At 38.9% G+C, this 17339-nt stretch overlaps 2 protein-coding genes across 5 annotated transcripts in view; one reads left to right on the top strand and one right to left on the bottom strand.

The window, feature by feature from the left end:
* c18h3orf33 (c18h3orf33 homolog (H. sapiens)) overlaps positions 1-17339 on the bottom strand; it is a 466419-nt gene that overhangs the window by 224151 nt on the left and 224929 nt on the right. The window lies entirely within an intron of this gene.
* Positions 9011-17339, top strand: part of lekr1 (Leucine-, glutamate- and lysine-rich protein 1) — a 142715-nt gene continuing 134386 nt past the window's right edge. For all 4 annotated transcript variants that reach the window (XR_014209089.1, XR_014209090.1, XM_082181354.1 and 1 more), the window contains exons 1-2: positions 9011-9126; positions 9686-9768. Coding sequence is in view for 2 of the 4 variants with exons in the window: in XM_082181354.1 (XP_082037480.1) it covers positions 9123-9126; positions 9686-9768 (87 nt within the window). In the remaining 2 variants the exon portion in view is untranslated. The remainder of the gene's footprint in view (positions 9127-9685; positions 9769-17339) is intronic.

Below are 17339 nucleotides of genomic sequence, written 5' to 3'. Positions count from 1 at the left end.
CGAGCCGTACATTTCCCACACACTCACAGAGAGTCAAATATTTGGACACAGCTGCTCATTCCTTAATTAATGCTATTGTCCACATTTTAGTAATAGTGATATTAAGATGGCAAACTTTAACGGCTTTGCACACATATGTGGAAGCTATCAGGGATGCTTTTCGAACAGTCTCGCATGTTGGCGGCATTTCCTTTCCTATCCATTACGTTTTGTAAATAATTTCACACATAGGCAAAACTTACATAATAATTATAACTCATTTGAAGTATTTAAGTAAAAATCTTCAGAGAGGGCAATCATGAGACACTTAAATCCTCTCAAGTGTGTTCGAACTTTTGACTAGCAGTTCCACATTAACTGCGTTTACTTTCTGTCCTTTTAGTGTCGCATGACATCATGTCCTGGTTTTGGTTCGTTTACATGTCTTTTGTCCGTGTTGCGTTCATATTTCATTGAAACCCCTACCAGAGTTAGTTTGGGAGCGGACCGAGAACCATCTTTTCAGTGTCTCTGTCCTCTTGTTTGGTGGCACTAGGGTTCGAATGGCAGCGTTCACACTTATTCAGATGAACTGCACTAACAGAGCAATTGCACATGGGTTCATTTTCATAAAAAATCTATTCTGATTTGAAGCTTTTGACATATAAATCCGCACATCAACCTGATCACTTTATTTAGCGGTCGTGTAAACCCTACATTCGGATTCATAAATCACAATTGAAACAAAAGGCGTCCATGTAAACGTAGCTATTGTCCCCTAAATGCATGTTCCTATGAAAGCCTGAATGCTCAGCTAACGTTAAAAGCCCAGCCGGATTCCAGGCCTGAGTTGAACAGAATACATGCCGCTGTGTCAAGTGTCGGCCTGCCTGGGTGTTGCTTACAACTGTAACTTCCCCTAACCCGAGGGATCTCAATCCAGTCTCTAACGCCATAAAACATTCCTGAGTCTCAGTCAGTGGTAGTCAGCTTTCATTGCAGGCACACGGCACCTTATATAAACCCTCCACCAAGAGGAAAATGCATGACTTGGTTTGGACCACAGCAGATGCTGGAAAACATTCGGAAACATTATAAAAAGGAGCATATCGTTAATCCAATCAAGCTTCAAACATGGAGGCCTGGACACAGAAGAATTGTCTCCAAGTTACGACCTCAAATCCTATAATCATATTTCCAAAATATGGCTGAGGTTTTCCTCTCAGAGGAGTAAAAAAAAAGACAAAGGGAAAGGAAAACATGCATTTGTGTCTTACATTTGCTTAAAGCACCACACGTGCGAGGCGACCCGGCAGTGGGACCAGGTGTCAGAGTACAAACATCGGTTCCCTCCGCTCACCTGATCCAACATCATGAGCTGCTCTTTCTACTCGCACAGAACAAGCCCGGGCAGGTTGTCACGGCAACAGCGAGAGCACATAGTCTCACACTACCTGCGTCACCGGAATTCTATGTATGTGTGTGTGCGTTGTTCAATTCAAGCAGAAGAAGCCTCTCATGATCCGCCTTGGAGAGAAAAAAGGCTGAGAACTTAAAATTCCCCTCACGTTCATGTCCCTCTGGTGAGCTGGCGTTTTACTGCTATTGGCTGGAATCGCAAGCAGTGTTTCCAGCAGTGCTTTAATTACGGATACTGGGTTAAGTCTTAAACAATGGGTTTATTTCAGAACTTTCTGACACAGAAACTCTCTCAAAAGTTTATGGGGTAAAATAAATGTGCAATGCAAATAAAATAAAAATTATGTTCAGTGTCATATTTGTCATTTCCATTTGGCAGGAGATGTTGATTTAGTAAGTGTGGGCTTGAAACCAGTTCCTAATTAGAAACTGGAGTTTAAATTCAACCATGCACAACAGACAACTAATCATAATCAACAAAAACAACTTAACCACATCACGGGGTCACATGCAATGTCTCATGGAAGCTTCATTTCTCATCTGAGAAAAAAAAGTAATGTGAAAAAGTTTCATATGTAATGCAGACTTGACTGGAGTGTATGAGAAGTCATGCGTTGCAATGATACTGAAACCATGTCTAAAATAAAACTGGCTTGATTAATGCCAAATTACATGCAAAGAACCTTGTGAAATATTAAACTGAACTGTTTCGCGAATGCAAATGCACTCCTTAACGTTCACAAAGATAAACCTGTTCCACAGAAACAATCATGAAAAGTCTTTGTGTCCTGATACGATCAGTTATATTTAATACTGAGGCGCAAACTGAAACCTGCCTTCTCATTATGCATCATCACACACATTTATGTCACATTTAACTTCTAATCAGAGAGACACACACTACCACTGCCTTACTGTCAGCCTCAATCAATCCCTTTAATTCCCCCTTTCTCCCATTTAAGCGCCTGATTAGATTCTTTCCACAACAGTCTTTCCCAGAGCTCAGTAGTAAACATCCACACAATAGCATCGCAAAGAAGGAGCTATTGTCGCTCAGAGTGTTTGCCTTCTCACAGAGGAATCTCTTTCTTTCAGGGCCGAGAGACTGTTTTCCCCTCGTCCCGCCTTCATCAGGGGTGGTCCGGGAAGATAACCTCACGGAGAGGCGCTGATAGAGATCACATTTTGGGAGGACTGGCTGGAGAACGGCCCACTAAAACAGTCGCAGTTGATAGAGAGAGAGAGAGAGATTTCAATAACACGATGAATGCTTATGAATGGGAAAATGTTGCAGGGTTATGTTGTGGATTGATTATCTTCTTTAGATGAGTATGTGAAGAGATTTAAGGGATAATTGGACAGGCTGACTTCTTTTTTTTTTTTTTTAGCGACCAGAAAATGAACTAACAACCTTGATTATACTAAAAGTACTGTCTTTTTAAAACACGCCGTGGCACTTTAATCCTGGGTCAAGCAATGTTTAACATCTGCAATTGTAAATAAGGGGTTAGGACATTTTTTAACCATGAAATGTTATGAAAACCCAAGCACCAATTTTGCTTTGCCGGGCTAATACTAAACGTAGTGCCAGTGTGAAACAATGCTGGAATGTTATAGTAAACAAAAGACAACTAATCATAAACTAAATAGTGCTTACAACAGGCTCTGTGCATCCAGTCAACGTTACTGACCTTTATATATTGATATGCAAATAAGAACGTTAGCACAGGGTTTGCAACTGTAAAGGGAAATTTACAAATATCTAAAATATGGTGATGGGTTATCAATATCAAGTGTAAACAGTCCATTAAAGCCGCCTGTTATGTCATTTGAGATGAATGGTTATGGAGGGGCAGATTATTTATATGGTTAGATATTCAGGAAAACCGCTTAGATCTTTCCGTGGTTTATCTACTCCAGACACACTCTTGTCGATGATTAACAATAAAATTTGAATCCACTATTTGACATCATGCTTTAAAGTTTATCTCACCATGTTGAGTCCAGACCTGTTTTTAAACCTTTTTAATCACGTTGCTCAGCATGAACAACAGCTCGGATGTGCATTGTCTTCAGGGTCAGTGTGTTTCTGGTGTCATGACCCGCTTGCAATTCGACACTGATTCCTCCCTGTGATTAAAAAGCAAGAACTTCCGGAATTCATTCAATACAATATAACAATATAATATGTAAACATTTTATCCATGTTTTAAAGAAGTCTCTTATGCTCATCAAGGCTGAATATATTTGATAAACAATACAGACAAATACAGTAATATTGTGAAATATTACAATTTAAAATAATGGTTTTCTATTTTAATATAGCCTACTTAAAAATATTATATATTTCTGTGATTAAAGCTGAATTTTCAGCATCATTACTCCAGTCGTCAGTGTCACATGATCCTTCAGAAATCATTCTAATATGATTTATTTTTAATGTTGGAATTTTTTTTTTTTGGGGGATCCTGTGATGAATAAAAAGTTGTAAAAAAAACAGCATTTATTAAAAATAGATTTTTTTTTTGTACACTATATACACTACCGTGCAAAGGTTTGGAGTCAGTAGTTTTCTTCTCTCTTTTTTTTTGAGAGAAATGAATACTTTTAAATGTGTTAAATTGACACAAAAAAGTGATAGCCTAGTAAAGATTTATATTGTTAGAAAATATTTCTATTTGGAATAGGCTAAATCCTGTTCTTTTTAACTTTTTATTCATCAGTGAATCATTAAAAAAAAAAGTATTACAGGTTCTAAAAAATATTAAGCAGCACAACTGTTTCCAACATTGATAATAAATCAGCATATTAGAATTAATTCTTAAGGATCACTGACTCTGAAGACTGGAGTAATGATGCTGAAAATTCAGCTTTGTATCACATATATAAAGTATATTAAAATAGAAAACCATAATTTAAATTGTAATAATATTTTACAATATTCCTGGTTTTTTTTCCTTATCAAATAAATGTAGGCTTGATGAGCAGAAGAGACTTCATTCAAAAACATTTAAAATAGTAATGTTTCCAAACTTTTGGCCTGTACTGTATATAGCCTACCGTTACTGTATGTATGTGTGTGTGTGTAATGTATGTATACATAAATGTCAAAATAATGAAACAAATATTTAAGATTCTGAATCATTTCTAACATAACAAATTCCATATAATTAAAATAATTATAAATAATATGTTTTCAATAAATGCACTAATTAACGCCTAATGCAGCCCAACATTTTACCCGTTGTTTTCTTTGTGCTGAAGAACAGCTACTGAGTATTTGTGTCAGTTGTGACGCAGTTGTTGAGGCCACGCCCCCTGTGCTTGATGCGTGACTGTGTGTTGTTCAGTCAGTGACTTCAGTCAGTCAGTCTCAGCGGTTATTTGAACTGATATGGCGGGGGTTTGTCACGACATCCGCCGCTCAAATGTGTAACACAACGCGCTGCCGTGAGAAGAGCCGGCTCGCTTCTGCGATTCTCATGCAAATCGATTCACAAGGGCGCCTTTAAATCTCCCTTCCTCCATCCTTAAACACACAGGCACGCACGAGGACAGCTTGCTCCTTAAAAAATGTACGTCTGTTGCCTATTCTTAGTCTGGTGGTATTAATGTAGATAGAATCATATTAGGGGCTACGTCACGCTCATCCCACTCCTCAGTTTCATTTAAACCAGGGTTTATTTCCTGTCACAGGCTGCTTGCATGTCAGGTGTCTACTACTTTATAGCCCTATCTCACGGAACTGGGACGAGAAGTGAACGGCAGTCACGCCATTGCCTGATATGGGAAGCGACACACTGGCAATCAGCTTTAATTGATTTGCGAGATTGGGTTAACGCGCGTGTGCGTGCAGACAGCACGAAAAGACCATTTGGTGTTTACTAGGTTCCCTGGGAGGCACAAATCCCTCAGGGCTGAGCGCGAGGCTGAAAAGTTGTAGTGGAAACAAATAACAAACATCAGCAAGCCTATTTATTGCACAAAGGAAAACATGCCCTGCTAGGCTATATATAACAGAACGAGTAAACAACATGGTAGGCTATGTGAAAAATAATTAATGCACGCGGATATAGCTTACAAATAGACACATATGGCACACATTTTATGATATTAATTATTTAAGCTTATGGTCTGTGCCTTACATCAGCTCCATGCTATTTTCAGACAAGAAACCACCATGGTTATGCACAATAATAAATCTGAATTGGTCATATTTCTATAAGCTAAATGTGTCCTTTAAACATGAAAGCTTTTTTTTTTTTTTTTTTTTTTTTAGGGCAAGAATTACAATCAAATTGGTTAAATTAAAAATGACTAAATTAGAAAAAGAAGCAAAAGTATCGCAGAATGATACGACACATGTCGTATAGCCTCACGTGTTCTGGGGGTTTACGAGCTGGGTTTGCTGAAAAACAAAGCGAAATTTTATGTAATGAAAGTCGATCTTGACCTTATCCACTGGTCTTCTGTGTATAAGAGACTTGTTGTGAGGAATTAAGATGAACAAAAGCACGCAAAAAGAAAGAAGGGCATATGGCATAGAACAACACCAGGGTAAGTATGATGACTTCATTTTAGGGTGAACTGCCCCTTTAAGCGGAAATTGATGTGGCCTACATATGCAACATGGTTTGGTAACTTTTGTTTTGTTACATTTTAGAATTTTTTTCTATGATTTTCTGAAATAGCATAATCAGCACTGTTCAGAAGATGAGCCGTGATCACAGCCAGTAGCAGTAGACTAATTCATTGTCACAACATTTTATTATATTGTTTGCTTGATCTGTTACAAAAAGCTGGTCAGGTTTTCTGATGTTTTCAATAAAAGGTTTTCAGCCTTCAATAAAAAACAAAATCTTACAAACATTGAAAAATAGCATCCACAATACAGGTAAACAGTGTGAGAGGTTGGGAGAAATACAAACACAGCAATACATCAGAGGGTAAGGTAAACAGCATATTAATAGAAGCATATTCAATACCTTTACGACGTTTCAAATCAATAAAACAGCTTGAGTGCCTTTTCATTATTTTTTTTTTTTAAATCCTAGACCCCACCCATTTCTTCCTACTCTCACGCCACAGCACGCACAAGGGATCGCACGCACACTCTCAGTCATATCCTAACGCACGCAAACACACTCATTCAGTGACTTGTCCTTTCGGCAAGGTTCTATTTACATTACACACTTCCCCACACACATAGCGTGCCTGGATGAAGTCTATAAACGTCCCGCAGGCACACTGCCATTAAACAGTGGTGGCTCTCTATTGGATTAAAGGGATAGTTCACACAAAAATGAAAATTCTGTCATTAAATACTCACCCTCATTCATTCCAAAACCAGTAAGACTTTTGTTCATCTTCAGAACACAAACTAAGATCTTTTTAATGAAATCTGAGCTTTTCTGTCCCTTCCGCAATTAATGGAAACTTTGAGCTTCAAAAAGATCATAAAGGGATTGTAAAAGTAATCTATTGAGCGGCTTAGTCCAAATTTTCTGAAGAGACTCGATCACTTTATATGATGAACAGATTGAATTTAGGCTTTTATTCACATAAACATTCATCAACTTATAACAGTTGTGGTAAACAAGCTCAAGTATGTTCGCTTGATGTGCGTTCATTCTGGTGTTACGCAGCACGTTTGAGCTTCAGCAAGGTTCGCTTCTGTTTATGTTCGCTGATGAATGTTTATATGTGAATAAAATCTGTTCAACATAAAAAGTCCATGATGTCTCTTCAGAAAATGTTGACTAAATTGCTAAATTCATATGGATTGGTTTTACAATCTCTTCATGAACTTGTTACTTTCTGAAGCATCACATTTTTAGTTAATAGAGAGCCTAAGTCCCTCCCCTCCGCTTCCGGCTCATGGGACCTTATTTCGGAAAAAATATGTATGGTAGTCAATGGCGAGAGACAACTTATCTTTTTATTCCGTCTTAACTGTGCCCTGAATTACACATATGATGTTTGTCAATTTAAAAGATAATTATGAAAGTCAAGAAAGTCGCAGTTTGTCATAAAACAGAAGAGTAACATTTAGTTTTATGTGAAAATCACTCAATCAACTACATCTCTCGTCTCGCACTATGTACGTAGCCTATGTGTGCAGTCTGGTACAAAACACTCAGGCAACGTTACGATTATAACTTAAGTCTTATAACATAAGACTATAGGAAAAATGACAGACGTTAGCTTCAGTAAAGTCAGCTTCATTCATTGAGAGAAAAGGTAAGACGTCACATATGTGCGCCTTTTGGGTTTGTAGTCTTTGTAATTGCGTATTTTCACAGTCTTATACCTCAATAGTTTTACATCAAACTGCGACTTCCTTGACTTTAAAATTTATCTTTTAAATTGACAAACATTATGTGTAATTCAGGGCACAATTCAAACGAGATCAAAATATTTGTTGTCTCTCGCCATTGACTACCATACAATATTTTTCCGAAAAAAGGTGCCATGGTGGTCCACCGGAAGGGGAGGGACTTAGGCTCTCTATTCGGTTGTTAAGTCGTGACGTAACCACTCTCCGATAATACTCTTTCCGGGTCCAAAGTCCAGGTCCTCTCTACCTACCTACCGCTTTCGCTAGTGTTTTGGTTATTATTGAGTGTTTTTACAATGCCGCAGTGCTGTGTCCCGTGTCCCGAGCAAACTCACTTCAACCTCGTAAATCTTCTTTTTCATTGATGCCTGGACTCTACCCTTATTTATGCCACCTGAGTGATGAGCTACACTAACCACTCTGTTGGTGTTAAAGGAATTTAAACCCTTTTTGATCGCCAAGGGTGCCTCACTAAGAAGGACGTGATCGTAAATAAATTTACAGGTTCCACCATTGTTATTTCTGGACGAGAGGAGCGCTAGGACCCGGAAAAGGCTAAACGTCACGCGTGACGTCAGACTTAACAATCGGATTGCGTAGACTGTCAATGGAGGGACAGAAAGCTCTCAGATTTCATTAAAAAGATCTTAATTTGTGTTCTGAAGATGAACGGAAGTCCTACGTACGGGTTTGGAACAGAGGGCCAGTCATTAATGACAATACATTTTCATTTTTGGGTGAACTATCCCTTTAACACGACATACAATCAACCGATTAAAAAGCGGTGCAATATTTAATATATTAACGACATTTATGTAGACTATCATTACTATTTAATCATGACAGGATAAAAATCCAAAGGAGCCATTCTACACGCAGAAAGAGCTTTCAGAGTAAATCCCGTTGCGTGTCTTCCAGGGTTTAGCATAGAGAGACACATAAGGTCGGGGTTTCGAGGATTTTCTCTGAAAAAATCCCCTCAAAGCCCACTTGTTTTATTTTTATCACACACATCCGTGCTATTCTGCTGTAAATGCGGATCAGCCATCACGAAGGCACACAGAGCAGTCGAGCTAATCTGCGTTTTTAGACATGATTCACAATTCATCCCATTAACTCAAACTGTCAAAGAACATGGGCAGGACAATATCTAAGGAGGATCCTTAAATAAATACAGTTCTGTCAGTGCGTGGGTTGGGTATGTGAATCACTCATGCGCTCCGAGAATACTCAGCATTCTTTTAGTCTCTACGTAATTTGCGTAGAAACTGGCGCAGTCGTCGTGGAAACTACGTAACGCTTAAGTTTCACCTCTGAGGCGTGCTTTTCACGCGCATTGATTTATACGACTCAAATCTAACAGTTTTTGTAGCAAACGGACAAAATAATGGGTATGTAAATACGTTTTCCATGTAGTAACGTGAGTCTCTTCACTAAACTGCTGAAAGCAATCAGAAATTTCACCAAATATGTAAGTTTTTGTGTTCGAGCTAGCGTGTTTTGTTATGCTTCGTTGGCTAATCTCTTTATGAGAAAAGGAAAATGAAAACAACACGACAACTAACCCTGCGGTATTAAAAGCCAAATGTTTCAAAAGGATGGAATGAGACTAAATAATATTAAATGTATTATTGCTCTTGTTATCCAATGTGTGATGTTATTATTGAGATACTTTTATAGTTTTTACTACTATTATTAATTTTTATGTATTATTTTTTTCAGTTAACGTTTAATAAAATAAACGGTAACTGAAAAAATAATACATAAAAATGAATTATAGTAGTAAAAACTATGAAAGTATCTCAATGATAAATGTTATTATATCAGTAATACAAGTGTTTTTTAAAAGTTTTTAGTTAACTATAGTAACTCTGATGTGTGATGGTTTGTATTACAGTCTCTATCAGTAAAGGCAGTCAAATGTAGCATTTTTTCCCTTCTATTTTATAGATAAGATCCCTAGGGAGAGCGCTGATAAAGAGGAAATGGAGATACACACCCCCTCATACCCCCTACCCCTGGAAATACAGCAGGTAAATAACGTTAATTTCACAGTTTTACACCCCTGCTGCGCAGATGTAATTGCATAGGTTCTCAGTTTTGTTGCTATTACACTCCATCATAATTACAGAGTCAGACACTTCACATCTCTGCGTGATAGAGAGGGAAGTTTGATTCCGTGATAGAGAGGGAAGTTTGATATTGTGTGATCCGTTGTGCTCCGGGGCAGCTGGCGAGAGATATGAGAAGACCAGCATTCATTCTGTCTGATTTATCAGGTGCCTTTGTGTCCTAAAGAGGTCATGTTGCACTGGGTTGTTCAAAAGAGGTTTATTATCAAAACCTTCTTGTGAGTAGTTAAAACATTCAGACTTTCTACATTTGCCTTTTTATGCCTTTCTTTTTCTCTCGTTACACCAGTTTACCATCTGTATTTCAGTATTTAACATATTATTAAAGTTTGCCAGGATGACATTCTTGACAAAGGCTTCATTGAGACCAACAAGATCAATGTTTTTGAAATGCCAAATTGATTTGACATGATATGAGAAATCAAATTTGTCTCAATTAGGGATGGGGCCGATCCGATCCAGTATCGGTATCGGGACCGATACCAGCGTAATTCACGTATCGGATTTTCCCGATCCAACCTGCGGAGATATCCGATATCCTTGAGTCATGTCTGCGCTTTAACGTTGTCTGCTGAAATGACTCCAAAAGTGATTCCCGCCGGCTAGTCTGCTAGCTGGCTGCAAACTGCGGAATGGATTTCCTGAACGGAGGCGCGGCTCAATGAGACACAGAGTTATGAGACACGCCACCGCTCAGGAAATCCATTCCGCAGTTTGCGGCCGCTGTGTGGAAATACTTCACACTGGAAACACCGCAGAGCAAGACAGCAAAATGCAATGTTTGCAAAGCCGTAATTCAGAGCTCGTTGAAGCTCCCTCGCGTCGTACAACACAACGAATGCAATCAAACATTTGAAAAAGCACCACGTTACTGTGCGTTCACACTAAACGCGAATAGCGCGTCAAATTCGCGTCTGCCGCGTCTAGTTGGACGCTTGAATATTTTGAATCCATTCGCGCGCCCAGAGCGAAATTGACGCTCGTAAAAAGCAAAAGTTTGAAGCGAAATTGACGCGCGTCTGAGGCGAAATCCGCTTGTCTGTTTGCAACATGGCTGATGTTGATCGAGCATTCATCGAGAGAGTTACAGCATCGGAGCGAGGATCACCCTTTAGATAGTGTGTGTGTGTGTAAGATGTTTACACTTGCACTTTTCTTATATTTCAAGACTCAAGTATTTGACATTTTGGGAATGTAATAAATATTGACATGACCTACAGTTGCATATTTGTTTTCAGAATGGGATTTTTCCTGTTAACAGGATTTACTGTTTTTCTGACTTCCTTTTCTGACCTTATACTTACCATACATGCATAAATATGTAGGCCTACATATCATACTTGCCTGTTGAGAGGAGTTTATTTCAGCATCATATAAAATAAACAATAATGATAATAATAATATTAAAGCAAACACAGCTCTGGTATCGGAATAGTATCGGTATCGGCCGATATCCAAATTCAGGTATCGGGATCGGATCGGAAGTGAAAAAATGTGGATCGGTGCATCCCTAGTCTCAATGTCTTGACATGGTCTTTGTTCTATTAAAAACATCCTGCAATCTTCATAGCTTAAAACGTCCTCCTCATTACAAACAAAGCATTCATTTAATCAAGCTCCAAAAATGGCTTGTTTGGATTTTGTGGGATGACGTCACATGGGCAAAAACATTTGCATATGACTGCCTCCAGAGCAAGACATTGACGAATAGTTATACGTCATCACGTCACGCCCACTGGCGTTCAGTCGCTTAACGGCCGACATTCGCCTACAGTGGGCGTCACATCAAAAGCTAATATAGCTCATTATTATCACTGACACTGTCTACACTGATACAGTATACAGATAAAGCTGCACGATTCATCTTTAAAAAATTGTGATCTCGATTCAAACGCCCACGCAAACTTTCTTAAATCCTTAAATGATGGCGATTCGCTAGTGTCTTTTACACCTTTGACAAGTACAATCACAGCGAACATTCAAATCTGTGTTTGCTCTGCCGCTGAGTCAGAGAGAGCAGTTGTCATGAATAGGTATGGAACAGCTTCACAAACAGTCTTTTCAACCACACAGTGTCATTATTTCTGTCTTACAATAATTCAAATCATCACAGAAGTACTAAGGTAAAAGTTTATAGTTCAGATGTAAACACTGATGTCTACGGTAGCGATCAAATTAGAGTAAATCACCTTTTGAAAGTAACTTGACGCTTCAAATAAAGATTGTAGCAATTACATCATTACACCAGTAGGTGGCGACAAGTGACTGTTAAAAATTCTTTATGAGCGAGTCATTGAATCATTCATACAAACCGATTTCTAAGAAAAAATGAATTCAAATGTATTTAATATTTTTTAAACTGACTGCAGCAATTAACATTTTGTCAGAACCATTAGTAAATTAGTTTATTTGTCTATTCGTGGGAGAATTCGGTTATGCTCCACGTGCTTGAGTCCGTCGACAACAGGAGTCAGGACAAATGGAAGAGTGACAGAACGTTCGCTTTGAGGCGTCCAGTTTAAACAGCTGGTTTGTGTCTCTGTACAGACTACAGAAGGATCCCAGCATCAGGAACAAGTGGATGGACTATTTTTAATAAATAACGTCTGAGAATCATATGTTTGTTCAGAGCATTTGACTGCAGATGTTTAGTAAACGAGGCACAGTGTAATGGAGAGTACTTTAGTTGTGAGATGAAGCAGCAGCTGTATTGGATCTGACAGCAGCTGCATCACAAACCGGTTAAATGGCAGTTTTATATGGATAATGTTTTCTAAACACTTACTCGTGCCAATCATAACAGTGGCCGTTTACTGACGACCCTTAAAGGAGCAGCGCCTTAAACCGGATAATTTCAGACTGAGGGTCAGAATGAGGATTGAAAATGATCGTTTTCCCACAAATATCTATATTTTTTTGTGTGTAAAAAAACAACAACCTTTAAAGTAGAAAAAGTGTTTTTATTTAAAGCCTTATATGGTATATTTAAAGGGACTGTCTACCAGGAACATCACAGCTATTTAAATGCAATGCATAAAAGGATATATTTGCTGTCTGGTTTCTCAAAGGCACTGAAACTCAACATGCGCTGACCGTGTTTATCTCAGAAAAAGTCACATGTACACATTTTGCCCTAAGATTCCCTTAGTTTATAGACTGGGTATGCCGGCGATTTGATTTCGCCTTTGATTTCAGGCTGGAAACCTGTACATTCTTCTATCCTACTTCTGTTACAAATTTGGGGGGGCCAATCACAAACTGGCTTATCCACCTGGCGCGCGATTGGTGGGTTTAATCCAATCCAATTCCTTTTAACCTCTTGACGATGCTCAATGGCTTCTGCAAACCGCTGATCAATGCTCCAAACCAACACGTTTGTTGACACGTTTCCTGCCTGGAGTTTTCACTGCAAAGTACGTCACCTGGATCGTTGGTCTGATTGGTTGAAGGACTATCCAATTGCGTACAGAGTCATTTGAACTATGCCGGTTGATCACGCCTCTTGTGCAGTAGAAAATACAGAGCAGACTCCCCAGACTAATGTCTTTAAAGATTGAGCTTGGTCTGGTGATAGCCAGACTACTCAGTTTATGCAACGTCTCTACATAGGGAGGATCCCAGTTAAATGAACACCTTATGGTATTGTGTTCTGCGGCCCAGATTCATGGCGTGCCACTCAACATGCTGAACACCAGCTCACAACTATTATCCTTGGGCTATAAACAATTCATTTAATTATTGTCTTTCACACAAATCATGTTTTTCTCAGATGTCAAACAAAGCGTAAATCTGACATTTAACAAATAGATACACACCTACTCTTTCCTGGTAATTTCTGATTGAATTCCCTTCCTGTTTTTTTCCTTCCCTGGCTTTAACCCACATCCGCCTGCTTTAAAATGTTCAGCCTTTCCACTATTCATTTTTGATGTTAGCGTGGCAAGTGGCTCCACTGTGACAAGAGAAATGATGGAGATCCCACTGAGTCTCACCATGGTGCCTCTCTCCAGCTCTGCTTCTCTCTAAATAATGAATGGGACAAAAAAACAGCCACATTTTTCAACCTTAGGAGACATGCGGGGATAATGGCGGCACATGTTGCGCGTTCAATGGCATGAAAGTATCCTCAGCTCGCCCCGCTGCTCACCCTCTCCACGCACTAACAACACCTTCTCTCGCCTCTCACCTGTCTAAGCTGGGTCAAAAAACAAACTCCTCTGCAAGTATATATTAGCTTTGGTGTGTAAATTATACATTATAAGTTAATAGCTGGTAACTTTATCAGGAACTGCATGAAAAGCATGCGGTTTAAATAGCAAGAAAGATGTTCTACTTTTACCTTAGTGGAAAATTTGGCATCAGAGGTTTATTGAGGATGTCTTAAGATTTGTTTCCATCCCGAACTCCATATGACACACGACCAATACGTGAGTTTAAATGTTTTTTTAATTTTTTATTAGAGGAAGCCTTTCACATAGCGACTGTCTCAGATTTTCACAAGTCTCTGAGTTAAAGTTAAGTCTCAAATCCTTTATGGTAATAGTTTTCCTAGTTTTTATTCTGAATTTTTTAAGGGGGATTTCCTTATTCATTGAGTCATACATAAAATATCGTTAAAATTTTACTTTTAACTATTACTTTTATTCAGCAGCAAGGATCATTAAATTGATCAAAAGTGACAGTAAAGACATTCGTAATTTTTACGAAAGATTTTTATTTCATATAAATGTTGATCTTTTGTACTTTCTATTCATCAAAGAATAATTTGACGCTGAAGACCGCGAATAATAACTGCTGAAAATTCAGCTTTGCCATCACAAAAATGCAGGCTTGGTGAGTCTAGACTTCCTTTAAAAACATTACTAATGAAACTTGAATGTTGTATATCTATGTTTTAAATGTGTTTTAGAGAACATTTACCTAAAATATATGATTATGTGAATGATAAAATGACCTCTGCATTGCTATATATATATATATATATATATATATATATATATATATATATATATTTATCTATATAATAATACAATATTTTTTACTCTCTGGTTCCACAAAGGAACTGAATTTATTTGAATATAATTATATATATTTTTAATTGAAAATACACAGTCATGGCTAGTAAGAGAAATATTAATGGCTGGCAAAATTTCTCAACTCCTTCTGTTGGCAGGTGTAAATTTGTATTCTCTTCCCATAGGCTTCTAAGTTATGTATAGATTTATGGATGAGTTGTGAGCTGAATTTTCCTTCTTTTAAAACTCTTGAAAAAGCCATTGCAATAAAAGAAGTGTTCTTATTTCTCTTCCATAAGAACAATGGAAAACAACGCTCCACCCCCATCACTTCCAGCTTGTTTGTCTCTGCGTGCGTTGGGCTGTAGATCAACATGCGGGCAAAGGTGGTTCTTCCCAGCCACTGCCCTTCTTCTCCTTCCACGCGAGGAAGTGTGCGTGAAGGCGGAAGAGGATGGAGGGAATTGGGAGAACTCATCCAGGCGTCAAATTCACCCATGACTGCTGAAGGCCATCGTCTGCCCCCCCCCGCCCCAAGTCCTATAGTCTTCATCCCCCTGTCAACGGCCATCCTGCTGTCATGTAATGTGTTGGCACTGTGGGTCCAGATGAGAATCTCAGCATTGGCTCATGGTACAGTGAGCACCACGGGGGGTCTTTATCACCACGAAAATCCACAAAGCTGCAGTCACGAACCATCCTCTCATTGACGTGCCCCACTCACTCACAAACCCTCTCACTTGCTTGGAAACATAATTTAGGGAAATAACATGATCAGCAGTGTCCGAGACTATTTCATGGCTAGTAGGAGATGAGAGGAGATCAAATACAAAGAAAATGAGAGGCAGGAGTTGACACTGGAACTGGGTTCTGGAGTTTTAAAGGGATAGTTCACCCAAAAAAATATATTTACTCACACTGTCATGACATTTCAAATAGGGCCGTAAGTAACCACTGTTGACATTGTCCCCCCAATAATCAGGATATGAAGAGAGTTTCAACCAGTATAACAAAAAGTGTTTATGAAAAACATTGGCTACCCATTACATTATTGTCTCTTCCTCTTCCTCAGTGGTCCCACAGCTCGACAATGGCTAATATTAACTACAAAATGTAAACTACAATATATATTTAAAAATGCTTGTGTCCCCAAATGAACAGTAGCATCACAAAAAAAAAAAGGTCTTAAATGCATCATTTTAATTCATAACAGGTTTCTTTGTGTAGCGTTTGGCAATTCGCCGAGGTATTGGGGGTATGTTGCGTGCCTGTAACACTGACCCATTTCTGACACGGGATTTGAGGGGGGGTAGATGAGAAGAGGGGGGTAGATGAGAAGAGGGGAGGGGTGAGTAGAAAAAAAAGATTAGGGGTCTGTTTCTAAAGACCATGCCACATAAACCGCTCTTGCCTATATCAGATAACCCCTGATGCTTCATGATGATAGCAGAAAGGTTCCAGTTAAATTAATGATGGCTCTTTCCTTGATAAGACCTTTGCTGTTATTTTCAGCCCCCCTGCTATGTGTCATATGTTTAATTCATCTTGTGGCAAGTGCCATCATATCAATTAAAAAGACATAAAATAGGCTTGTTTTGGCTTGGATATGACCTTAAGTGGGAAGTGTGTAATTTAAAGCTGCAAAACTAACAGCTTTAAAAGGAATCTATTTGTGTTAGTGTGTACAACAACATCGGTATAACTTGGGATGACCTGCTTGTCAGAGAATAGAAAACAAGGGCTTGTCTGAAGTCATTATTTTTGCAATTCTCTTTAGTGCTGCTAATAGCACAGAAATTACACGCTTCACCTTTCATTTGACTTCCCAGGCTGTTTTAAAATGTCTCACCGGTTTAACTGCCCAGTCAAATAAGTTTACTGAATCTAAAACAGTGATTTTTTTTTTAATTGACGGTTATATAAAATGAACTTTTATATCGTTCTTTTGAGAAGGAATGTAGAAGCAGGGCCTTTCCTGTCTTGAAGTATCCATCCAGCTCGGTGTGTGTTAGCATGTGTGTGAGGACGCCATGTGTGTTTGAGCGCTAAGTGGAAGTGTCAGTGCCTTGGGCCGAGGGCTCCCCGAGGGCCATCACTGTCACGGGAACACGTTCCTACTGGTGGCAGACATCGTCCCCTCAGGCCAGCTTGTGTGTGTGTGTGTGTGTGTGTGTGTGTGTGTAAGCCTATGCATGCGTGCCTGTCTCTCAATGCGTGAGGGAGAGAGAGAGCGGGGGGATCAGGGCTTTCAGATTTCGTGCAAATGTCCACATTTCTCCGGGAGGCAGACGATTGCGTGTGCGTGTGTTTAGACAGTTAGGTAAGCAGGATCACAGACAGGCTTTAACCGAGACGGGGTCAGACTCATAGAGAGTGTGTGAAAAATCCAACCGTGATCCAAGACCCTGCAAGATTGATTAAAGGAAAAGAGCTAAAAAAAAAAAAAACGTAACGACT

The sequence above is a fragment of the Leuciscus leuciscus genome (assembly GCF_965113295.1).
Source record: "Leuciscus leuciscus genome assembly, chromosome: 10".
Taxonomy (NCBI): domain Eukaryota; kingdom Metazoa; phylum Chordata; class Actinopteri; order Cypriniformes; family Leuciscidae; genus Leuciscus; species Leuciscus leuciscus.
The sequence above is the reverse complement of the archived record's forward strand: the minus strand, read 5'-3'. Positions and strand labels throughout refer to the sequence as shown.